Source organism: Kwoniella botswanensis, chromosome 1 (assembly GCF_036426115.1).
Source record: "Kwoniella botswanensis chromosome 1, complete sequence".
NCBI lineage: Eukaryota > Fungi > Basidiomycota > Tremellomycetes > Tremellales > Cryptococcaceae > Kwoniella > Kwoniella botswanensis.
The window spans coordinates 12965655-12991088 of NC_088599.1; the positions used below are offsets into that span (position 1 = coordinate 12965655).

General features: G+C 44.0%; 8 protein-coding genes across 8 annotated transcripts; 3 read left to right on the top strand and 5 right to left on the bottom strand.

Moving 5' to 3' along the window:
• Nucleotides 1–2553, bottom strand: L199_004898 (uncharacterized protein; the record flags this gene model as incomplete). The annotated part of the gene is made up of 4 exons (XM_064890615.1): nt 1–82; nt 153–839; nt 905–1995; nt 2056–2553. The coding sequence occupies 4 exons, from the start codon at nt 2551–2553 to the stop codon at nt 1–3; spliced, it is 2358 nt and encodes a 785-aa protein (XP_064746687.1).
• Nucleotides 2554–4100: 1547 nt separating this feature from the next.
• On the top strand, nt 4101–7989 carry L199_004899 (OPT family small oligopeptide transporter; the record flags this gene model as incomplete). The annotated part of the gene is made up of 17 exons (XM_064890616.1): nt 4101–4375; nt 4444–4843; nt 4932–5041; nt 5141–5247; nt 5304–5446; nt 5531–5569; nt 5646–5783; nt 5876–5967; nt 6039–6132; nt 6199–6233; nt 6312–6358; nt 6444–6703; nt 6804–6863; nt 6969–7420; nt 7521–7589; nt 7663–7754; nt 7868–7989. 17 exons carry the CDS (start codon nt 4101–4103, stop codon nt 7987–7989), a joined length of 2535 nt encoding a protein of 844 aa, XP_064746688.1.
• Nucleotides 7990–8541: 552 nt separating this feature from the next.
• L199_004900 (uncharacterized protein) lies at nt 8542–11539 on the bottom strand (the record flags this gene model as incomplete). The annotated part of the gene is made up of 7 exons (XM_064890617.1): nt 8542–9776; nt 9894–10369; nt 10424–10459; nt 10514–10582; nt 10663–10955; nt 11041–11143; nt 11235–11539. 7 exons carry the CDS (start codon nt 11537–11539, stop codon nt 8542–8544), a joined length of 2517 nt encoding a protein of 838 aa, XP_064746689.1.
• A 1045-nt stretch (nt 11540–12584) lies between these two features.
• L199_004901 (uncharacterized protein) lies at nt 12585–14014 on the top strand (the record flags this gene model as incomplete). Its single annotated transcript, XM_064890618.1, has 7 exons — nt 12585–12652; nt 12721–12949; nt 13038–13213; nt 13295–13324; nt 13388–13473; nt 13557–13645; nt 13760–14014. The coding sequence occupies 7 exons, from the start codon at nt 12585–12587 to the stop codon at nt 14012–14014; spliced, it is 933 nt and encodes a 310-aa protein (XP_064746690.1).
• A 321-nt stretch (nt 14015–14335) lies between these two features.
• On the bottom strand, nt 14336–17448 carry L199_004902 (uncharacterized protein; the record flags this gene model as incomplete). Its single annotated transcript, XM_064890619.1, has 7 exons — nt 14336–15069; nt 15146–15209; nt 15270–15329; nt 15419–15848; nt 15927–16184; nt 16284–16401; nt 16473–17448. The coding sequence occupies 7 exons, from the start codon at nt 17446–17448 to the stop codon at nt 14336–14338; spliced, it is 2640 nt and encodes an 879-aa protein (XP_064746691.1).
• An 807-nt stretch (nt 17449–18255) lies between these two features.
• On the bottom strand, nt 18256–19825 carry L199_004903 (uncharacterized protein; the record flags this gene model as incomplete). Its single annotated transcript, XM_064890620.1, has 2 exons — nt 18256–19589; nt 19645–19825. 2 exons carry the CDS (start codon nt 19823–19825, stop codon nt 18256–18258), a joined length of 1515 nt encoding a protein of 504 aa, XP_064746692.1.
• Nucleotides 19826–20747: 922 nt separating this feature from the next.
• On the bottom strand, nt 20748–21811 carry L199_004904 (40S ribosomal protein S23; the record flags this gene model as incomplete). The annotated part of the gene is made up of 4 exons (XM_064890621.1): nt 20748–20885; nt 21035–21151; nt 21469–21629; nt 21805–21811. The coding sequence occupies 4 exons, from the start codon at nt 21809–21811 to the stop codon at nt 20748–20750; spliced, it is 423 nt and encodes a 140-aa protein (XP_064746693.1).
• Nucleotides 21812–22337: 526 nt separating this feature from the next.
• On the top strand, nt 22338–25199 carry L199_004905 (gamma-glutamyltransferase; the record flags this gene model as incomplete). Its single annotated transcript, XM_064890622.1, has 15 exons — nt 22338–22458; nt 22521–22565; nt 22631–22687; nt 22756–22767; nt 22834–22955; nt 23039–23206; nt 23294–23343; nt 23410–23428; nt 23493–23601; nt 23664–23803; nt 23866–24019; nt 24181–24242; nt 24313–24463; nt 24527–24710; nt 24836–25199. The coding sequence occupies 15 exons, from the start codon at nt 22338–22340 to the stop codon at nt 25197–25199; spliced, it is 1758 nt and encodes a 585-aa protein (XP_064746694.1).
• Nucleotides 25200–25434: the final 235 nt, after the last annotated feature.

The window sequence follows — 25434 nt, forward strand, 5'->3', positions numbered from 1 at the left end:
CTAATGATTGTATGAACCATTAGACTGAGAGTGAGAATCGGATTGACCTTTGAGTCTGAACTGAGCAAATACCGGTATATGACTGTACCCAAAGAAAAAATTAGCATGTCATGGTTTCGATATGAATGTTAGTGATTAAATGGAGAACTCACTCAGATGGGAAATGTGTATTAGGGAACCCAACGCATTTATCCAAATATTCTCTATCCACATCACCCAATACACTAGTTACCTTCATAGTCTTATGGGTATAGAAGATATAATCTATAGCGGCATCGAAAGTAGGAGTGAAATTGGTCATTTTCATCTCCCCAAATGACGCGCATGAAGATCTCAATGCTAATCTATGTCGTAGACCTTTGTTGGTGTATGTACCATAAGTATGATCCATGAAATCTTCATGATCTGGCGGTATTTCCCCAGTCGACAGATAATCATATACTGCCGATCCACTCAAAGAGTTAAGATCAACACACATGATCAAAGGGATGTCTCTACCTTTTTCTGATCTTTCGTATTTGGGTGGTCCTCGTCCAAGGTTATATTCAGGATCGGAAGACAATCTAGCTGGTAGTCTTGAGAAGTTTTCAACGATCTTTTCTAATTCTTCCATTAACATTCCGATTTGAACCAATTTCACATCCCTATATCGATGATCCCAATAGATATGCGAGTTGGCAACTAACAGCCTAGCTCCGGAAGCTTTGAATTCCAATGCTGCGACCACAGCTATATTATCTCGGGACATGACTCGGTTGAACATGTCTTCAGTACGCATATCGGTCTTGCTTATGGCAAGTTGGTTGAATTCAACCACCTGAGCTTCGACAAGTTGGAAACTGAATCAGAGCGAATCAATAATCAGCATTTCAATCACCTCTGCTGCGTGTTTGATCACACTCACCGATCACTCTTCCAGAACGTAGCACATCCATCTACAGCCTTCTGCTCGTCTGCAGACATAGTCCTAGCTCTGGATCGGGGGTAATGTTGACCTTCGTACCCATGTCTCTTCAATTCAGGTAAGAAGTAATCCGCATACTGTTCACAATCTATCTCTTGGAGACAGACAATATCCGCTGAAGCTTGAGCGATCTCATTGAGGATCGCCTGTTTCCTATAACCCCATTCTAACGCCCAGCTTGGTGTGTAAGAGTATGTCGTACCGGGTGCAAAAGAGTGACAGAGGATATTGTAAGTCAAGACTGTGAACGATTCTTGTTTACCTGACGAAGGTGATGATATATCCGGTTCAATCTCTATCCAGTGTCTTTCAGGTGGTTCAGGTCCAGGTGGGCAATTATCCCTCATGTGATGGATCAGTCCACTCGTCCCTTCATCGGCTATCAACTTCTTCAACCTATCATCTAAGGGATTACCTTCCACACCTAGAGTTTCTAATTGATACAGAGTTCCCAGTTCGAAGGGTAAAGTCGTAAGGTGATTATCGAAAAGTAACAGATCTTTCAATTTGCATAATACACCAATTTCAGGTGGGATCGACGTGAGCTCGTTGCCGGTCGCATCGAGTAAGGTGAGTTGGCGTAATCGGGATATGGCAGATGGTATGGTGGTAAGAGCATTATGGTTGACGTATAAGGATGTGATGTGATCGAAGGAGAACAAAGCGGTCGATAATGTTTTCAATCTGATACCACCCAAGTCTAGACCTGTCCATGGCTCAGAAACTCGCTCTTCTTCTTTATCATTTGGTGCAGGAGGTTGGGCGGGTGTAGCGGGATCAGCATGTTCTGGTCCAGGTGTAGATGATGGATCCGATGGGGGAGGTGGGGGAGTTACACCTCTATCGGAATCTGGTCGAGTGACTGAGAGTGAGGTTTGTTTACGGTGAATACCATTCAAGGCGATTGATTGAGATGAGGTGGGTCGGTTGTTGGGATCGGTAATGGTGACAGCGGAAGGTTTATGGGTAGCTCGAGAGGAGATGGCTGCAGCTCTCGCTCGATGATGAGGTGATGATGATAGTCTGGATGCCTGTTAATGCATCAGAAAACGTCAGTCCGATTTATTAATTCATACGAGAGGGGTACTTACTTCCGCTCTTAACAACTGATGTTGCCAAAAAGCCGTTAATGGCATCGAAGGTTCATTTCTAGGTGGACTATTCTGTTGACCTGCTCCCCCAGCACCTCCAAACAGACTCATCCCACCATAACCCGACGGACTATGGGTATTTCCTGATCCTGGTCCAGCTACACCCAGTCCACCACCTAGATTGGAGTTCCCACCGAAACTTGGATGATGTTGTCCATGACCGTGTAGGTGAACGTGGTTGGAATGCTGATGGTGTCCTCCATGTCCACCCGATGGAGGTGGGAATGCGCCTCCTCCTCCTAGAGATGGGTATCCTCCAGGTGAAGGTAATGGCATACCCGAAGGAGTGAATGATGGATGTGATGGATGTCTCGCCCATCCTCCTCCTCCGCCCGAGCCTAATCTGTTATTCCCACCGGTATCTCCATTACTGTCGTGATGCTTTGACGCTCCTCCGCCCGATGAGGCGTGCGATGTCTGTTGGTGTGGATAAAACATCCAGATTGGGTCGTAGACAGTGATCTATGGCTGCGGAGAGTAAGAGTAGTGTTAGACATGAGTAAAGGATAATAAAGACAAAATAGAAATGTAAATTTGGGTGACAATTCAACTTAACATGAATAGTCGTGACATCGAAAGGTAATGTGATGTACTAGTCACTCACTATTATCCCGTTGGTATATTACTGGTTCTAATCCTTTCTTGCTAGGTTCAGATGGTGAAGGATGATGAAGTAGAGGAGGTGGCTTCAACTTGTTTTTACTGGCCAGATCTATCATTGACAAATCTTGCCGGTGTAAGATTGGTTGATAAATATATGTATAGATGACTCGTCTTGATGATCCTAATCTAACCTCAGTCGAAAGAAAGGATACTCCTGATGAGACTAGGTAGTTGATGTACGCTGACCAAGCGAAGGGAGTTGAAGTAATAGAACAAGAAATGATACTGTTCAAGCTGTGTTCACTGGTTACTGATATCTCAAGATGGGATGATGGTTGTTGTCTGCTGTTTTATGTGGTATTGTGGTTAATGACAATGAGCAAAGCGAGTGAGGTGATCGCTTAAGGTGTGACAGATGAAGGGTTAGGGTTTACTATGTGAGGTGGCATATCACATATCACATATCACCCATGTCGATGACATCCATCGAACAACTGACAAGATCTTGCGGACCATACCGCAATAGTCTATCCCAGCCAACGGAGTTAATCGGCGTTTCAACTCACGATAAACCACTGTGGCACCGATCATTCCTAGTCCTGTCTGTACATCATTTTGGTACGACAACGATAGAGCAACCAGCGTTTGAGTAGTGCTATTGCTAACAGTGGATGAAGTCTCTCAATTCCTCGAGGGGGACACACAACAGATTCTTAAGCTGACACAACCACATCAAACAAGAGAAAGAAAAAACAGCATCTCGGATGGCTAGAATTGATTTATCCCTTCGGAGCCTTTTTGTCTTCTCCACTCTTACTGACATTGATCCATCCATCAAATCGCATATTCCCAATTGTTATCCTCCCCACCCACTCCCGATGACGGATCCATAATCCAAAATACACTCAAAGGGGACACGCTTACTCCTATACTGATCACTCACGCTGAGGCGTATGCCTTTTATTGACATCCGAATAGGCCTTCTGGAGAAGGAATTAACAGCGATTTCAATCGTGATGCAAAGGATGTTTAGTTTGGCTATACACAAAAAGGTACGGGTGGGGTACATCTGCTTATACACAACGACCATCAAATGGCTCGGATCCTTGATTTAACAATCCAATCTTACATCATTCACCTCTCTCTATCCATTTGCTTGAACTGAACAAGATTATACACAATCTGCGCACTGTCACTGTTCGCAGGGTAGAGGAGATCGGAACCGACCAGTCGCCCGGGCCATGAAGATGCAGCTTGTCCGTGACTCGTCAAGCTATATCACCTGATGGATTCTCACCCGACTCCACCCATCCAAAAAAGCTCTCCCCAATTTTGGTCCTTCAGAATCTTGATATCTGCGGGCAACACATCGATCTAGCGAGATGCCAGCTAGACACCAAGCCCCTCACCCTTATGCTCAAGCGTTACCAGAATTTGATAACCAGACCACAACGAGATTAGATCGTAGAGATTCAAAGGCGAGTAATTGGACGTTTGACGGTACGACTGGCAGAATTATAAGATCACCTAGGGATCAAGGGACGATGAGAGACTTCCTGCCTGATGTGGAGGACACGGAAGAGATCAGAGATGAGCAATCTAGGGGGGTAGTAGTAGGGCAAGAAGCGAAACATGAGGGTGAAGATGCCCTTCAAAAGTAAGTATGGCATGAACTTTTAATATGAATATATCAGGACGTACCGACACAGTAGATCGATGGTACAGGAGTTTCTGGGATCCCAATTTATCCAACCCATCTCCTCAAGTAGCAGACGAGACCCTCCATTACACCCACTCGACCGAGACTCCCGAAGTCCAAGAAGACAAAGATCAAGCACAAGATGAAGATTCACCTCATGCGGAAGTGCGAACATCCGTACATCCCACCGACGATCCCTACTCGCCCGTCTCAACTATCCGAGCGTGGTTCCTAGGAATAATCATGTCAATCGTCTTACCGGGTATCAACCAATTTTTCATATATCGATATCCCAATGTCCTCGTACCGGGGATAGTCGCTCAGCTGGTGGTTCATCCTTTGGGTCTTCTATTGGCTAAACTGCCCAGAAGGGGAAGGTGGAAATGGGTTAATCCTTGTGATTGGAACTACAAGGAGCATACTTTGGTTAGCAATCCCCCTTCGGATGGATTGATGAAGAAGAGAAACCTAATTCTAGATGTGATGAGACTGATTCTTATTTTGTCGGTGACAGGTCTACATAATGGCCAACGTTTCCGCTGGATCGGCCTATGCAACCGATATTATAGCTACTCAGAAATTCTTCTACAATCAAAATTGGGGATGGGGTTATAATTTACTATTGTAAGTCAATCGAAGATCTTCGAAGTCATAATTTCAGATGGCTATATTGAGTCAGGGTAGCGTGATGGAAACGGTGATGTGCTTATCTATCTATACCAGAGTGCTCAGTACTCAGATGATAGGCTTCTCCTTTGCTGGGGTACTACACACGATATTGGTCACTCCAGCATCAATGATTTGGCCTGCTACCTTGGTAAATACAGCCCGTAAGTCAGTCTCCACTCCAGAAATCTGGTGCCGCTATCATTGATCTCCGAAGTAGTGTTCAATACTCTGCATTCCCGATCCGGACCTCAAACGTTAAGAGCCAAATCGAACTCAAGACAGGTATTCTTCTACATCACCGCTGCGCTAATGTTCGCTTGGTCCTTCTTCCCGAGCTATCTTTTCACTGCTTTGAGTATGGTAGGTAATCTCTACCTTTTTGGCGGTCAAGTACGGGAAAAAAGAAGATGACCACATTCAGCTAACTCGCGTTGTTGTGATTAGTTCGATTGGGTTACATGGATCAAGCCTACATCGCAAGTAGTGAGCCCTCATCCATGCACTATCTTTCCACATAAGCCCACTACAGCAAGCTTACACCTCAGCTTATCGTGGCTAGATCAACCTTTTATTCGGATATCAATCGGGGGCAGGGATATCGCTCCTTACCCTGGATTGGGGAATGATGGCCGCTGTTGGTAATCCCCTAGCAACTCCTTGGTGGGTTACTGGAAATGTCTTGGGAGGCTTCTTATTTGTAAGTGTGGGGATCTTCTCCTCAACTACCTACCCTGCACCCAGAAATGTCCAGCAATCGGTGATACAGTACCTGATGACCGGATCATACAGTTCATATGGTGCCTGGGGCCAATCTTGTACTACTCGAACGTATTTTACGCCAAATATCTACCATTCTCCAGTGCATGTGTATTCGACAACACGTGAGTGTGTCTTCAACTGCTGGACATAAATCTGGCATTGATTAAGCAGCTGATATATGATAATCGTATAGGGCAAGCACGTATAACGTAACGAGAGTGGTTGATGATGATGCCACTTTGGATGTTTTGGCTTACGAAGGGTATTCACCTGTTTATATGAGTCTCGTAAGTACCTCAACGACTATCTGCTTGGTCATACGCGAACGTTGACTTGTCAAACACGATATATAGTCTTCAGCCCTATCTTACGGTCTAAATTTCGCAGCGTGAGCTTTCACAATGAAATGCTTGTCAAAGGGAGATGGCAGACCTAAAGCTCATCTGTTTTGTTTAAATGTGAATAGGATAACAGCCACTGTGGTACATTCTGTGCTGTTCTTCAGACATCAAGGCGAGTCTCCTTACAGTGATAACCCAGTAATGAGGGAAAGAGTGGCTGAGTTCAATTGGGTGTTTGCGTGCTGGCGTGATTGCAGTGTGGCACCACCTCCGGAATCCACTCTCGAAATCCGATATACACGCTCGCCTATCTTCCGTATACCCCACGGTTCCAGGATGGTGGTATCTCTGCCTATTCATGATCAACCTCATCCTAGCAATTATGACGATCAAAGTGTGGCCCACTGGTTTACCTGTTTGGGGATTGTTTGTGGCGATCGTCCTGGCTGGAGTGATGGTCTTGCCCATTGGGCTGATACAGGCTATCACAAATATGCAAGTTGGATTAAATGTGATCGTAAATATCTTATTTACTTTGATGATCACAGATCAAGCAGCATATTCTAATGGTATTGACTGCATTGAAGTATGTTGACTTTACGAATGTTACTCTGTAGAGTGAGATCATAATTGGTGCGATGATTCCTGGCAAACCAATTGCCATGATGATATTCAAGGTACGTCTCGTTTCTTCCACTTCTACCTATTCGTTCCATGTCCTCTCTTCCGCTTTGCACATACAGTGATGGGAATTCAGCTCATACCGTAACTCTCATCCGCAGACTTACGGCTACATAACGACAACTCAAGCACTAGGGTTCATCCAAGATCTCAAAATCGCGCATTACATGCATATCCCTCCACGGCACATTTTTTTGGCCCAGGTGATAGCATGTATCGTAGGATCCATCACCCAGCTTCTTGTTCAAGTATGGGTTTTCGAAAACGTACCTGATGTATGCTCAGCTAAATCAGAAAGATGGTGGTGTCCCCATACACGCACCTTCTTCTCTGCTTCGGTGTTGTACGGCCTGATTGGACCCAGGAGGTTATTCGGCTCTGAAAGTTTGTACAAGCACTTAAACTGGTTTTACATCCTTGGAGCTATCATGCCTGTAGTTACGTGGTGGATGGCTAGACGATGGCCCCGAGTTGGGTTTCAATATGTTTGTTGGCCAGTGGTGTTCAGTTGCGTTTCGCTGTTACCGCCTTATTTGCCTATCAACTTCATCAGGTGAGTCGTGATTTTCCTTCAAATTATTCCATCATAGTGTACAGTCTCGCATGATCACAGTAGCAGAAATGAAAGTATGCTAATTCCTATAATCTCGTAGCTTCTGTATAGTCGGGTTCATCACTCAATGTTACGTTCGAAGGAATTATTTCAATTGGTGGTCGAGGTAGTGAGTCGGAGCGCTTCACCTCTCAAAGAGCTTCAACTGATCCAAAAAAATCCGTGACACTCTGTGCTGCTAGTAATTACACTTTATCAGCAGCTTTGACTTGCGGTTACGCTATATGTATAATCGTAATTTTCTTTACTCTTCAATTACCTAAAGATGGTAAAAGTGAGTTTTTGGTGTCAACTCACTCCCTTCTTCCATTTCCATTGGTTTTGGTAATTGATCAATGAGGCGATCTAAGCTTTTTACTGATTATTGTCGTGTGTATCTTATGATAGTCGGACAGAACATCCAAAATTGGTGGGGGAATACGGTATATCTCAATACGCTAGATGGGAAAGGTGGTGTGGCTTCTGCTGCTATCCATTTGAAAGAAGGAGAGTTATTCGGTTCGAATTAAGGGATAAGTGATGAATAAAAGATCGTTTGATTGTCAATACAATGTGTGACTGTACGATTGTACAGTATAAAGCATACTCTGTGAGTATATCGTAACCTCATACAGTAGTTCTGTTTATAGTACAAGTAACGATTACAGAAAGGTCAGCTTGGATGTTTAATTTGGACTATACACGACTTACTGCACGAGGTGATGCAGCACTGTGTCTCGTCATGGTAAACTTAACCTTGGATAAAGATGTCTGGATGATATCATAACCAAGCACTAATCCACTGTATGATACCCATATGAGAGGCATAGTATCTACCCATGACTACGAGATCAACCCGTTACTTAATTACCTTTTTGCGAGTCCATTCGTTTATGTCCATTCGTTCATTCTTGCATTACACAAATACAACTAAATATAATTCTGTCCCAATCTATGTATATGTATATATCTCTTGAATCCTATTTCTAAACTGACCGAATATCGTAAATGACAAAAAAGAACACGAAAAAAGTCCCATCTAACCTTCTCATCTATCCACATCCGCATCCCCTCCCCCTTATCTAAGACCCATATCTCGGTCCAGCGAATCCAGGGGGATCACTCCTCCTGCCTTTACTTGGCGGCAAAGCTCTAGGTCCCATTGGCCCTCCTCCACCGGTCCCGCTACTCTCTCTACTCGTGGGTATCGATCGATCAGATGGATTGGTTCCAAACGTAGTAGTGGTATTAGCAGATATCGAATCATCCATAGTGGATACACTAAGGTTCACTCGGTGTCCTACACCTATTTGAGCTTCATGTGCATTCTCAGTTGTCGTCTTTCCATCTAGACCATCCGACTCATCACTCTCATATCGATCTACTTCGTCAAATCCTTGTTCAAAACTTTGGTCATTGTCATTGTCGTAACTTGTCGAAGGTACCAAAGCTGTCCTTTCCTGTTTATCCAATTCATCATCTTCACCCCTCTTGTGTGGGAACTTTTCAGATCGATCCTTAGATTTTGATCTTCTTCCATTCCCATGGTTATTACCCAATGAAAGGTCTGGTCCAGATGGGAAATGAAACAGTCCGCTAAAACTTCTATGACCAGATGTTATCTTTTGTGGTTGAGCGTTTAAGTTGGGATCATTCGAAGGTTGAGTATACTGATCAAGATTATACGGCTTTGAGTTTGGGTGTTGATGAGTATCCGGAAATGGGTATGCTTGATCTCGAGCTATAACTGGCACAGGATTGGTATAAACCCTTGACGAAGATCCTTTTTCCTTCTCCCTAGAAAGGTCTTCTTCATCAGTCTCTTCGATGACGGGATATACAGACCCGCTCGAAGGTTGTCGACTGCCCATCGTTGGCATACCTAAGCCCGAAGGTGAAGGATGAGGGCGATAGCTGTGCACGGCTGCATCATCTGGCTGCGAGCCATAATGATATTGATGAACTACATCCGCCTCTTCGAACTGTATTGATGAAGATGGATTCTTAAGATTAGCTTGTGCACTATTGATTGCAGGGGTGGTAGGATTGTTCAAAGATAAATTTGAGATTCTTTTCAAGGGTGAATTCAATATTTGATAAGAAGTTGGATGAATTTTCAGAGTAGGACTCGAAATGATATCAAGGGGAATGTATTCAAATGAACTTGCCTTTAATTGAGATTTCGATCTTTGAGGAGACGGGAAATACTGGTGGTTCTGATGTAAGAAACCTCCCGTTGGCGACAGTGCAGAAGGAGATTTCGCGGAATGTAAGGAGATTTGATCCATTGCGTCGGCCGGCATGGGATTATCGGACACTGCGGAATTCTGGGAGATCAGCAAAATTGTTCTCTTGATGTGAGTCGCTGGAGTATTGATTATGTGTATCGAAAGACTTGTACCAGTAAGTCAACCTTCAGATGTATCCCACTTACATTGAAATCTCTCCAAATGACCTAACCCATGCGTACTCAAATTCCCACTACTATACCCATACATACCCTTTCCCCCTACTCCACCGCCAAATCCAGTAGCCGACGAACTAGATTGTGACATTCGTCTACTAACGCTTCTAGCTCTGATGATCGACCCAACAGCTCCAAACCCTCCTCGGAGAGCATCCATTCCTGGATCTTCCGCCGAGGTTACCTGTCCTTTCTCCGCATCTTCAGTTTGATGTTTAGCAGCTTGCATCAGGATAGTCGATTTACGATCTAACTTCGTGTCTAAGCTTTCCGGATCGACTTTCGACAATTGTAACAAGGTAATTCCCAAACATGTGACTAAAAATCCCAGTACCATAGTGATGAGTGTGACAGCAGATGCTTTTAGACCTTGATATAGGATGAACGAGGTGATGAGGGTGGCAGATGAGAAGAAGCAGAAATAAACAGGGACGACCATGGATGTGCTACAGAGGAAAGTCAGTGCGAAGATCACACCACATAGAGACCAAGCGACTCACTTAAATAGCTCGAGAGCTTTGTTAAGGTAATTAATCCTGACATAGACCAAGTCAGCTGAGACTTCCCGTTTTGGTCTTAATCCAGCTTACTCTGTCAATAATGTAATCACGACGAATACAAATAAGAACCAGAAGAACCAATTCTTCACTTGGTTGTTTCTAGAGCATTGAAGATGAAAATGTCAGCACCACGACACAGAGACTCATACTGTGTTGCAATTCGGTTTATCATTACTCACCCTTGTATGGATGTAACGATACTAGCTCCCAACCCCTGCGTACAACTAACACTAATCCCACCTATCAAACTGCATATACTAATGTAAGGTAACATGCTCTTCTTGCCCCATCTGGGAGCCACAAAGAAAATCATCACCAAACTTCCAGCGATGAGCAGACTGGCCCAAACTAGGAATCCAACAGATAAGAATAGTTTCTTGAATTCGTTGATGGTAGTTACGGATTGCTCTTCCGGTGCGTTGAGGGCGAGAATGACGGCTCCCATGATACAGAGTGTACAACCTATCCAGCCCTGCAAGATCGCCGTAGTAAATTAGCTCGTATGTCCTAACATACCGAAGTTTGAATTATAAGAGAGGCGAAGAAAGTAGACTCACAAAAAAGGTCAATTTCTCTTTCAGCAGGAAATGTGATAAGATAGCTGCTACCACTACCGATAGAGCTCCCATCGGTGTGACCAGGATAGCTTCTGTGAAGGCGCTGTGTAAGGGTAATATGGGTCAGTAAATATCGATTTAAGAGTGGTACTCATACCGTTGCTCCTCATGTCAGAAGTAATGAGTAAACTCACTAAGCGACAAAATTACAAATCTCCCCAACGATCATAGTTATCATGCCCGCCCACCATAACCAACTCTTTAAATACCCATGACCTTCTCCAGCTACATTCCCATATTTTTTCGTAGAGTTGATTAAACCTTTCTTCTTAATTACGAAACTCGATCCTATCAATAAACCTGATCCTACTGCCAAACATATACCGACGATCTTGAAACTTGAGTTTCCCTCTTTATCCACCAGTCCAGCAGCGGATGCTGAGGCTGACGCTGAGGAGGTCAAGGAGGATGTTACGGAGGACGTTATTGACGATGACATCGTGTAAGAGGTCGAGAAGAGGAATTGGATTCCTCTTTTTATGTTGTGTTATTCTATTGACCAGCCGAAGAAATACTTGTGCGAGTATTACTTGAATTCCCCTTGTGCCAAAAGAGTGATAAATCGGTAGATATCGCTTCGTATCCACTTTCCTCTCGAGATTGTCCCTGTGTCGATGCACAGACTTAGACTTGCTTCTCCTTAATACGTCGTTCCGGCTTGTGTTTCCGCTTGTTTGTCTAGTCAGACACTGAGTTTCTTTCTACCGATTGACCCAGTATAGTAGTACTCTATTTGTCTTGACTCGGATTCCTCGTACGTGAATGTCGTCAGGTGGGAATATGGATGATATGTGATGTTGATGTTGTCGTATATGTTTCGGAAATACCCCAGAGTGAACGTGCGGTTAGTCTGATGAGGGAATGAGGGAATTAGATGACGTTGAAAGGTTGAACGAAGATGAATATACCCCTCCTTTGACCATCAAAATACGATGCTTGGTCGCCTATGTGAGTACTTATGGTATACGGTATATGGTATATGGTATATTGTATATGGTATATGGTAATGAGTATGTTAGATGCTGTACATGCATGCACGTTACGCTGCGGACCACCTCTCGATACCTCGATACAGCAGCACCTTGAAATGTTACGCGGTTGATATTCCTGTGTTGATCCACTGTGGTATGACATGAGTTGATAAAAAGGCGCGTCTCGTTTTAGGGTGGTACCATACAAAATCACCATACATTCCAGACCTTTCAGTCATTTACGTGGATTGTCATACGTAATGCAACCCCATGGTTTACCCTGAAACGCAGATCGATGATATATGCTATGCTATATATGATCCGGTTAAAAAGGTGCCAAGAGGTACCGGGTGATCCAGCTCATGTGGCCGAGGTAGAGAGAGAGGAAGCAACATGATCGATCTATTGAGATATCGAGTTAGATAGTAATCATAGATAGACTATATAGACCAGAGACCATACTCTACTCATCTACTCTGCTAGTGTAGCCATTATCAGTCTTCCCCATTCGATATGACAGTTCTCCAGCCGATCCGAAAAGCAGCTATCATAGGAGCAGGTCAGATGGGTCTGGGCATCGCGTGAGTCCGAACACATTCACTACCAACAATAGAAATCAATGAGTTTATTGCTCCATGGCACAACGCAGATACGTATCAGCAGTCCATGCCAAAATACCTATAACGATCTACGACCCATCCTCGGCGGTCTTATCAAACGCGACAGACAAATACAAATCACTCTTATCCAAGGACGTAAAGAAATCGAGATTGACGAAAGAACAAGCGGACGAAGCGTTATCTAGGTTCAATACTATCAAAAGTGATGGAACGACTGCAGATGGAAGTGTGAAAGATGATGTGGATCTGGTTATTGAGGTGAGCTGAACCTGTACCAAATCACACAAATGGAATGACGGAGAGTAATGGTTGAGACGAAGGGTATGGGACTGATAGATTTTTTTAGGCTATACCTGAAATACCAGAATTGAAATTAGGTTTATTCAAGCGACTAGGTCAGACTTTACCTCCCTCGATCATATTGGGTAGTAATACGAGTAGCATAAGTATTACCAAGCTGGCTGCTTCTGCTGGATCGGGTGGAGGAGAGGATGGTAAGAAGAGTTCGGAAAGGGTGATAGGGTGAGTCGGGCGATTTCATCTTCTTCATAGTATTGAACAGTCATGATGCCGTCTCTAATTGATGTCATTGGTCACAACCAGAATACATTATTTCAATCCTGTACCAATCATGTAAGTCATATATAACCCAAAATACCAACGTACTTATGGGCCATCTAATCGTATTTTCAACAGGCGATTAGTCGAGATCATACCTGCTCTTCAAACTTCTCAAGAGACCATCGAAAGGGCAAAATCATTCGGTAAAGCATGTAAGAAAGGTGAGCAGCAGATCTTTTGATATTTCGCTCTTGGTTTGGAAATGACAACGTTAACAAATTCTGTCACTCACAACTGTTTACAGAAGTAACTACTTCATCCGATTCACCTGGATTTATAGCCAACGCAATATTGATGCCAATGATTAACGAGGCTATAATGGTTTTAGAAAGGGTCAGTGTCGATCCCTCTTCAAGCGACATATACCCTCTATTTGTCTTTCTGTAATTTATACGATGTGACGTTCTGTAATATACGACAAACTAACTGTTCTTTTGGTACTTTTAGGGAATCGCCTCCTCACACGACATAGACCTAACATTCCAACTAGGCATGTCCCATCCCCTAGGTCCATTGAAATTAGCAGATCTGATAGGTTTAGATACATGTCTAAATATCCAAAGGGTTTTACACAAAGAAACGGGTGATAGTAAATATCGTCCTGCGACATTACTCGTTAAGATGGTTGATGCTGGTTGGGTGGGTAGGAAGGGTGGGAAAGGGTTTTATGAATATGATAAAGATGGGAATGTACTAGGGTGAGAGAGTCAAACTGTATACCGCTAGGTAATTTGTTATTGTATAATATCATATGGTAAATTAACATTAGCATCAACATCCGTGTATACTATAAACATTATGTAAATATATAGATAATGAAGACAACTATTAGATACTTATACTTAAAAGGTACTGTACAAAAGAGAGTGAAGAAGAAGGCAATACAAATGAATTAGAGTCAAAATAGTCAACAGAGAGATATTGTGAATCCGCGGATCCTCGAAATTCCCATCCTATCGAGGGCGACACATTCCCTTCCACTTTCTAAGATAAAAAATCTAATATATATATATATACTACCATCTATGATCGATGATCGAAGATTTGATTCCCATTATCATCGACCGCACCATAAGTCCCACCACCCCCTCCACCAGACCTAGACACCCCACTCCCACTTCCACCCACACTAAAACTAGAACTACTAACCCTCTTGACCCTCCTACTTCTTCCCCTCCCTCCCAATCCTTCTTCCGCCCCACTGCCACTACCAGTACTCTTATGTCTATCTAGCCTTACGAACGCCATGCAGATTTGAGCCAGTATCAAACTCCCCGCGGCAATCGCAAAGATCGTAGGAGCGTACGTCCCCACCGTCGAAGCAAACACCGTACCGAACATTAACGGAGAGATCAAATTCGCTCCTAGGGCATGGAGAACACTTAGCGCGCCGAAGAGTCTTCCAGATTGGTTGGAATCCGGCAATAAAGATAAGGCTAAAGAATTGGCAGCGGGGTTGGAAGGTCCTCCAAGGGTCAATAGCATAGAAAGTACTACGAATCCCATGGGAGATGGAGAGAACGCCAAGAGGAGGTAAGGGATCGTTTCTAGCATAAGGGCAATGCGGACGGTGAGTAAATCGAGGTGAGCGGATCGTTGTGGTTGCTTGGGTTTGGCTGGGTTGGAGGATGTGGTATTGGTGGTAATGGCTGAAGAAGATGGATCTTCTATCACTTCCTCTTCGATCGTTGGGTTTGCAATTGCGTTGGAATCCCTTTCGTTGGCGAGGAATCGAGGTTTGACATAGTGCATGACAACTGATAGCACCAGTCAATGAGCATAATAAGTGAGACAATAACAGTATTGGTTTAGAAAGCGATTGCTTCGACTCACCTGGCACCAAGACAATGAGAACGAAACTTCTCGTGAAAGCTGTAACCGACATATAAGGGCCGAGCTGGTATCAGAGCACGAGTCAGCCTTTCGTCTGAGGAAGGAAACAGACGCTTCCACTCACCTGAGCCGATGTCCACCCGTAGGCGTAGAACGTAAATTGCGCTTTTATAGCCATGATACCCTATCAAATGGCGCAACACGTGAAAATGCTTTCGTCAGCTTCACCTTATATCATATCGAATTGATTATCCTCAAAGATGCGTCACTCACAAATACCATACTCATGAAGAACAGCCCCGCTCCCACAACAGTCAAATTCCAATCCCTATATCTCTCTCCCTCTTTCTTTACTGGTATGAATATACTCAGTGGTTGTAAGAACCCAAAAACTTTCCTTATCAATCGTCTGAAATTTCCTATTGTCCTCTTACTGGCTTTCGAAGCTTGAGCATTATTTGATATTCTTGACCAGCCAGATAATAATGGATCACTCTCCCCTTCAACTCCATCAGGAGGGAAGGGAGTTTCGTTCTCCCATTCTCTCTCAAGTTGATCTCTCTTCTTAGCCTCTTCCTTGGCAAGCTTAGCATTTTTGGCTAGTTGTAGACGGGCTTGGGAAGATAATGATTCTGGTAAGAGGAATACAATTAGGGGAATGTAGAGGGTATATATAATTGCGTTGACATAGAATGGTGTCATACTATTTCATGTTCGGATTCCATCAGCTTGTGTATTTTCTATATATATATATATATATGTAGAGGCTAATTTCACTCACATATCACCACTCCAAGTGATCAAAATACTTCCCAAGACTGGACCTAACGCAAACCCAGCCATGAACATACCGCTAATCCTAGCGAAGAGGGTGACTCGACTTCCGTCGGGTGTGATGTCCGATACGTATGCGTTGAGTGTTGCTGAGATCGTACTGTACCCTCCTAGTAGTCCTTCGATGGTGGGACCAAGTAACAAAGCTCGATATCCACCTGGAACGAGGTACGGGAAATTGGCAACGACGATGAAACATATTTCGCTAGACGAGATCATCGAGCTTGTCAGCTTGGGTGTCTAAGATATAGAAAGGAGTTTATGGATTATCGTGGGAATAAGTGATAAGACCACGATTGCTCACTTGAGTAATAATCCAATCTCTACAACAGCGATGATCTTAGTTCTACCCAATTTATCAGACGTTTGACCCCAGAAACCAGTCGTTAAGGCAGATAACAATCCCATTGTGAGGGTCATCACTACAACACAGCGAGGATCAGTATCAGTATCAGTTTCTTTGATTTCAGTCTTTGTGTAGAGTCAACCTTACGCATTGTCAATTTGGCAGCTGCAGCCAGCACTTTCGGATCCTTCTTACACAATCTCGGATCGATCTCCTCATACTGCCTATGATCTTGCTTATCTCCATCTTTGTCATCTGATGGAACTGGCGATTGTCCTCGATGATCCTTATCATCATCTGGATCGGAGGGAAACGGTTCATTAGGTTTTGGCAATGGTTCAGAAGGTTCAGGTCCAGACTCAGGTGGATGGACAATAATTGGTCTTCCTGATGGTACGGGTGAATGTTTACTTGATTTGTTCGACGGATGATGTAAATGATATTGATATATATCATGTTGTAATTTCAAGAACCATTTATCAGCAGGTGATAACACGTAATCGTTTCCAATCGAAATATTGCCATTGGGTTGGGGTTGGATTTGATTTTCGATAGGTAACGGTACAAATGTTTGATCTTGATCCCCTCTTGTCAAAGGCGTATGAACATGATGATATATCCCTAGATGATTATAGGCTTGATTGATATGTACCTCTTCGATAGCCCGCGGGTGATGACCACTTGTCGAATCCTTTGTAGCTGACGGGGGATGAGCAAGGCAAGCTAGATTAACGAACAATTCAGCTTTTGGTGCGATTGACATCCCTATACAGAGTGGTACACCAAGGATGAAAGGGTATAACCATCTTGGACTAGGTTTTCGCCATTCGGGTGTATCGTCTTCTTCGTCTACCTCGGTATTCGTATTGAATGGGTCTTCGGGTGTTTGAGGCAAAGGGGAAGGAATTGGAGTATTATGTTCGGAGAATAGGGCTCGCTCGTTTATCCCATTTGCAGATAATCCGACGTCGTCGAATGAAGGCACGTAGTTGTGTTGTTGATTGTGCGGAGTGGGAGTAGATGACCTTGATTGGGACTGTGAGTGGGTGTGAGCATGGGGCGGTTTAAGATGGGATGGCAAGGATGGATTGGGTCGGAGGGTAGGTCGAGTGGACGATGACATTTTGAATATTATGGGGTAAATGATCGGCCGATGGTAAGTCTGAGAGGGATTGGCTGTCTGTACAAGCAAGGGGGCTATTGAAGAGACACTATAGATATACGAGGATGGGAGGTGGGATGACTCTCGGACCAGGAATAATACTAGACTTGACCGTTTCCATATGGTATAAGGGAGAGCGCCTAATGCGTAGGTTGATCGATGACAGTTGTAAGATGAACGGGCATTATCAGATTGAGAGTACCAAAGGAATCTACTATACAGGATACGAGCGGTGCTCGTCACTTTATACGTCTACAGCACACATGTTGTTATGGTAAAGTATGAGAGATTGATATGTACATGTCCAACGGTATATGATTCGATTGTAAGATGATTGTGGTGAGATCGATAAAGTGAGATGCGGTGAGTGCTAAACATAACGTTATCGTCATCGCTCATATGTCCTTCGGCCATTTCCGATGGACCCACACCATATGGGTACTCGTACCCGCACATCATGATTTCACTGACACTGGTCCCAGCAAAGTAAACAGCGTGATACAAACTGATACGGGTACTCTCCCACCTTCCATTCGTGACTCTGATTTCTTTGCATATCTGTACGACTGTGTGAAGGAAGATAAGAGCATAGACGTCATCAACTTAGGTCATTAGCATCATCTTTATCGTAATTGTATGAACTGTCCATTGATATATCCAATCCCAAAGCATCTAATCCCTTTCGTAAATCTACTACCATATCTATATACAACCAAGTGCCATCTGCCAGTTCCTCACATTCCATGAGCACACAGTCAACAGTCTATCCTATGCAGCTACACCCACCCTTCTCGTACCGTCGTCTTTCAACCCCTTCAACCTATCCCCATACCTCTCCAACACATCTTCAAACTCTCTACATTCCTTAGCCAACTTCTCCCTGGTAGTCCATCCTCCTTCCCTTCCTCCAGGATTATTCCTAGTCAAACCAATCTTCAATCTTTCTGCTTCCCATTCCTCTATTTTCCTTCTAGCTTGTTCTTCCACATGTTCCCGCTCGCGATACGAATCAATAGAAGATCTTATACCTCTCATCATCCTCGTTAGGGACGTATGGAACGACGTGGTGGTATGCATCGTATCTTGCAGATTCCTCAGGGAAAGTAAAAGTATGTCGGTATCTTTTTGTATAGCCATTATCAATTTGGGTAAATTCTGTGGCTGTGTCTGGTGGTATTTCGATTGATTAGATGGAGTGATGGGTGACATTAGCGATCGATCAGATGGATATGTGGGGAATGAGTCATGCTCGTCTTCGTCGAGGAGGGTGTTATCTTGTGCATTGAGATGATCTTCTTCGTGAGATAAAGCAATTTGAGGATTCTTCGATATTTCCTGGCCTTCAGATAAGTGATTAACATCATCAATAATCGATTCACCTGTCCATCCTAAACTTTCTCCTTCCTCTTCCTCCTCATCCTCCTCATTCACATCAATCAACTTATCATGTGCATCACCCAATCTTCCGTTGCCTTCCAACCCACCTAATCCAACTTCTCTCGACCAAATTCCCAGATCCCTAATCCACTCATCCCTAAACCGCTCAACTTCATTCATCCTATTCAGATGTCTCTGCAACCTAATTTCTATCTCCTCTTCTCCTTCTTGATGATGGTGATTTATCTGCCGCAAGGAGTTTAACAATCTGGAATTGGCTGATATACCCTCTGACAAGATGATCAAAGCTTCTTGAATCCCTTCTTCTTTTTCATTTCCATTCAAGAGACGTAAGGATTTAACGGACGATTTGGGATTGACTCGCAAGGACCTGGTAGATGACTTGTTCTGTATACCTCTTACTCTCACTGGGCTGGCGGTAGTAGGTAGATGATCAAGTTGATCTTGCTCGTACTGGTAGTTGTAGGAGTCTTCATCTTGAAAATGAGGTTGAGGTGAGAATGAATGCCCTTGTCCATACTCCAATTCCAGTTCTAGATCACGATCCAGGTCTATCCCCCTGTTTGGCGAGAAGAATTCATCAAGGTTGGTAGGTTCGTGTGTTGATTTGACTGTCCTCCATCGACCATCAACCTTGGGAGGTGTAGTAGGTTTTGGTAAATTATCATTCCTGCTCGGAGGGGTCGAGGGATGTTGTAATTCATCTAACATGCGAGATTAGCTGCGTCAATTAATTCCATATATCTCCGTTAGACTCACCCTCCAATCTATCTATTTCTCCTTGTTCTTCCATCCCATGATCATGTCCTTGGTGGAGTTCATAATCTAATCCAAATTCATCTGCAAGCGACTGGCCCAGACCCAATCCTTCTCCTTTATCGAGAGATGGATCATTTTCGAATGCACCTGCTAATTCATCTGCCAAGGAGGAGAAAGCCATAGTCTTGAGCCAGGGCTGGAGACGAAATTGATTTGTATTTGATGCAATCAGTGGATGACAGGATTAATGTCGAATGATCAGTAATCTACGTGATAGATAGTTGGGTTTCGAAGGAGGCTGAGGCTGGATTGGTGCGAATGTGATTACCAATACGATTGCAGGTCTTTCTCTAGGCTATCTATTATCTATACAATGAGTTATGCAATGAGTTGATGAGTACCGTTGACACATTGATACAGGGACATTTTACTGTAGAGTGGTCTGTGCAATGACTCGCACACATACAGATGAACAGCTCACAACCAACGGTGAGAATCAAGAAATGGAAATGTGAAACATAACTTTCACGTTTTGTGTTTTGTTTCGACGGACGCACTCAGAAGCAGGAGTGGGCGGATTTTGCTCAAAAATCCCAAGTGCAATCGTTGATTAGACTGGGAGATTCGTCAGATCTCAAGCAGGAGTGAGAATCGCTCTGGACGTGGTACACAGCACCAAGACCCGGAGTGTGTATAGGTAGGACTGCCAGTGCGCTTGAGATCCATCTGGAATAGAATCGCTCGGTCCCGCAAGCATAGTATCTGCCAGGAACGGCAGCGAGCCCCCATGAAAGAAGTGATCAATTCGTATATCCACTCCGGATCCATCTTATGCGAGCGATGACGATTTCCTTTCTTAGTATAATGCACCCTATCCGCCGATTCTCAATTTGTCCATCACGATCAAACATTTCTGTACTTTGTGTCGGGTTCAGATCATACATGCATCCCAGTCGTCCAAACCAAAAAATACGATAAACAATGCTGGATTTTTGATGGTACTGTAACGAATGGATTAAGATCGAGGCTTCTCCCTGAACACAAGCAACGACAAAAATCAGTATCGTGACCATGACTGATGTCATGAAGTTAAAATTCAAAACTCACTTCTTCTCCTTCCAGAGAGCGAGGAGACCAACACCTGAAACTTTAACGACCTTGAATCGCACACCGGGAATATCACCCTTGGCTTTTCCTCGTCGACCGAAACCGGAGATGAGAACTTCGTCGTTTTCATCGGTCTGCATAAAGTGGACTCGAGCGTTAGCGTCAATTGACCATGAGCCAGAAGCGGATGAGGGAGAGGGATGTAGACTTGATAGGTAGATACCGTAACTTGGTTGTGTACAGGTGATGGTATGTGTATGTCAAAAAGAAACATCAAACTCACAAAGTTCAAACAACCATCATTGGGTACGAAAGCAGTAACCTTCTTTCCGTTCTTGATAAGTTGGACTCTAACACATTTTCGGATAGCGGAGTTGGGTTGTTTGGCTTCGACACCGACCTGAGTGATTGGATCAACTAGTCAGTATAGTTGTTCCTACTCATTTGACCTCTGACATCTGCTCGTCCTCCCTCTACGACTGAATGATGACTAAACCCTTATATCTACAGATGTGATTCGAGGGAATCGTAGACCATAGGTGTCATAATCCAATCTCCGATTGTCTTCGACGATCGTTCTCCATATCATCCGAAATTTCTTCACTTTCCATCCAAATCCTAGATCCACCTTTTACTAACTTCCACCGACCCCTCCCAGTTCTTTGACACATGCGATATATTCCCACACCACACCACAGCCCACAGCCCCAAACTCACCTTTTCCAATACGATACCCTTGGCGTGAGAAGAACCACCAGTAGGAGAGGTCTTGTAGAATTTACCAAGAGCTCTCTTCTTGTAGTTCTTGTCGGCCCATCGGTTCTCCCTTCTGGAAGTTCTGAGCTTTCGGGCGGCTTGTAAACCTCGAGGCTTGTTGGCTGTGTGTAGGAATTATGGTTGATAGAGGGTGGGTAGAGGAAGATGTTGAATGGGATTGTTGGTTGGTAGTTGAATAGCGAAGATCAAATATCGAATGGATAGGTTGGAGATCAAGAGAAGAATCAAGCTAGATCAGCATCCTCCTTTGCTCCTCCTCATACGAAGCATACTCACAACCCATGTTGACTGATTTTGAAGGATGAAGGAAGAGAACCTCTCAAGATAGATGATTGTTAAAAGGTATTTTACACGAATTGCAAACCCAGCAAGCAAGCACCAACGGTATCAGAGTGAGTGAGTGAGCAGGCAGCAGCAGCAACCCCAGCAAGCAACCAAGCCAGCGAAGGATTTCCCACACTGCTCGCTACAGTGGAGTGATACTACAAGATGAGGACAAACGGTATTACGTGAAATGACCTATAATGTGGCATCAGACAGACGTCGAGTTAACACCGATGCTTGTACCTTATCGCCGAATAGATCGCTTCCTTAAAGATGCATCCATCGGTCATTTCCACTTTCGGGTATGACCGGTCCGTCACATGGGGTAATGAATGCCGGTAGACTAGAATGATACGGGGTACCGATAGACGTGATCAACAAGATAAGACAGACAGTATGCGAGTGTTGCAGTCGATAGATTCTCCACCTGGATATAGATTCAAGAGCACTCTGCTTTGCGTATAGACGGATAGCATCTAAGCACAATGGCTCCTCTAGACTTCACCAGACTTCATCCCTCTTATCAACCTCAATTCTCTCACTTCCCTTCCCGGAGATCAACGATATTTTCCACAAAGGGGGTGGTAGCTACTTCCCAGCCTTTAGGTGGGTGGATCAGCTCGACCACGAATCACCTGGGTGTACAGCTGATATCATGATATGTACAGCATGCCAAGCTGGTCTGGAGATCCTGAATAAAGGTGGTAACGCTGGTGAGCTAATTTGCTTTCGAGGTTTATTCCATGAGGGTTAGCTCACACGTGATTGCTGGACTTAGCCGACGCTGCCGTTGCTACTGCTGCTGCTCTGAATGTCACCGAACCATCGTGTACCGGTGAGTTGCCATGCCAATCCAGTAGAGAACAGCCCAGCTCATTTACTCTCTCCTCTTCTTGCGTTTAGGTATTGGAGGTGGTAAGTTATCTATCTGCTCATTGTAAGGATTCATCAACTAACTAACACGTCATATCACATATATAGACATCTTCTGTCTCTTTTACGACGCCAAATCAAAGACTGTCAAAGGTATCAATGGTTCAGGCAGATCACCTAAAGCGTTGACATTGGAATATCTAAGGAAGCAAGGTATAACTGGAGACAGTGTATGTCACATCTTCTTTTCATTTCTATCGATTACTCTCTAGACTGAGAAGGACCTACGGCTGATCACAAAGTTTATTTGCAGATTCCTCTGACCAACCTCAACTCCGTTACTGTACCATGTGCAGCAGCGGGATGGCTAAAGACCATCTCAGAGTTCGGTTCAGGTAACCTGACAATGAGGGAGATCTTGGATCCTGCGATTAGGTTGGCTAGGGAGGGCGTGCCGGAACATGAGTTGAACAGTAATGCTGTAAGTTGAGTCGTCCATCACACCCCTCCTACAATCACTCCTTGCGCATTCATTGCTGAACGGCGATTGTCATTTCGGCTTGAATAGTGGCAGAAGTCTGAACAACTCATCAAAAACGCATCACCAAATTGGAAAGAGTGAGTTTTTTATATATCTGACCTTCCAAGCTGTCTGATATGTTGATGCCTTTGTCGTATATGTAGAATGATGATGCCAAATGGAGTAGGTAGTTTTCGTTTCACAAACAAAAGAACCTATGACTAACATACCTATGAATCTCCCTCAGAAACCTCCACAGCCATCACATGTGATGCTCCACTCCGAATTGGCTGACACTTTCGAAGCTGTCGCCGAACATGGACGAGAAGGCTTCTACAAAGGGCGAATCGCTCAAGGTAAACATCACATTATAAAAACAAAATATGTCAAACCAGCTAATCCCCATTCTTTACCTCAGCCATCGTCGATCTCGTCCAGTCAGGTGGGGGAGTCATGACCCTCGATGATCTAGCCGAGTGCGATGCCGAAGTTATCCAGCCGATCAAATACGATTTCAAAGTTGGTGATGCGGGAGATCAAGGCGTATCCTTATGGGAGGTATGTATCTCCCATGTCTTACCATCAAGTGAAGATTACTGAGCTATTATGTCGTTCCCTAGTGCCCTCCAAATGGTCAAGGTCTGACTGCTCTAGTTGCGCTAGGGATAGTAGAGGCAGTAGAAAGTCAACATGGTATTGACGTCTTGGAAATACCCCATAATTCTACTTTATACCTACACATCTTGATTGAAGCCTTGAGACTTGCTTTTGCGGGTGAGTCGAAATCGTATCTGCACAGGTGATCATGGATGCTAACGGTCTTTCATTCTTGGTCCATTTGTTTGGTTGGGGATCATAGATAGTGAGTGATTCTCTCTCAGCTGGTATTTGGGTGATTTTGTTTCGATATCAGCTGATGTACATGATCAATACAGCCAGATACTATGTGACCGATCCTGAAGTAGTGCACGTTCCTGTCAAAGAGCTTCTGTCAAAGGTTCGTCACTTAGACGGTACAACGATCTTAGACCACGATTATAACCATGCTGACACTCGATGTGTCTTAGGAATACCTCAACAAACGAGCTGCTCTGATTGATCTCAAGAAAGCAGGTCAAATCACTCATGGGGATCCTATCAACTCGAGTGATACAGTGTACTTGGCAACATCAGATAAAGATGGGAACAGTTGTTCTTTCATTGCATCGAATTATGCTGGTATGTTGAGTCTGGTCCTAACATCACGTAGCGATCGGTCATAAAACTGATACCTCTTTATAGGCTTTGGAACCGGTGCTATCCCCAAAGGGACAGGTTTTACTCTACAGAACCGAGGAACCGGATTTACGTTAGAGGAAGGTCATCCTAATAATATAGCAGGTGGTAAACGACCTTATCATACGATCATACCTGCTATGGTCACTCAGAATGGAGAGCTGTTGATGTCATACGGAGTGATGGGAGGGTGAGTCATAATTTCTCTCATTTTTCCATTTCCCACTTCTACCAGTAATATCAGTGTTCATCCTGATACTTACGTGAAAGAAGTATACTTTGATGTAAGCTAACAAGCTAATAACCTGTTTATAGGTTCATGCAACCCCAGGGTCACGTCCAAGTCCTTTTAAACAAACTACGTGGATTCTCTCCACAAGCTTCTCTTGACGCACCTAGATTCTGCATCTCAGCTGGTCTACCCGATACTTCCAAAAAAGGTTCTCTAGCCGGAGCAGGCGATATGAACAGTGAAATATGGTTCGAAGATGGAATTTCTCCCCAGACTGTCGATGAATTGAGAGCTCTGGGACACCGATGTGAAGTTGCGAGTGGATTTGCTAGGTCTATAGCTGGGAAAGGGCAGATTATTCAGAGGGTGACTGATCCGAATGGAAGGAGGGTTTGGGCGGCGGGGTCGGATTTGAGAGGTGATGGATGTGCTGTTGGGCAGATCTGATATGACAGATGAATGAATGAAAGAGTGGTATGATGTGATTTTATTATTACAAGATAGGGAATAGGAATAGAGCAGAAGAAGAAAATATATAAGAGATTGGATATACAACTTATGCATGGTATATTTTACTATCTGTACTTTACATGAAGAGTCCGATTATCCTCGAACTAGGATATTGACGGGTCGAGTCGATCTAGGTGATTGACATCGTCCATTCGACGTAGTCTTGATCAAG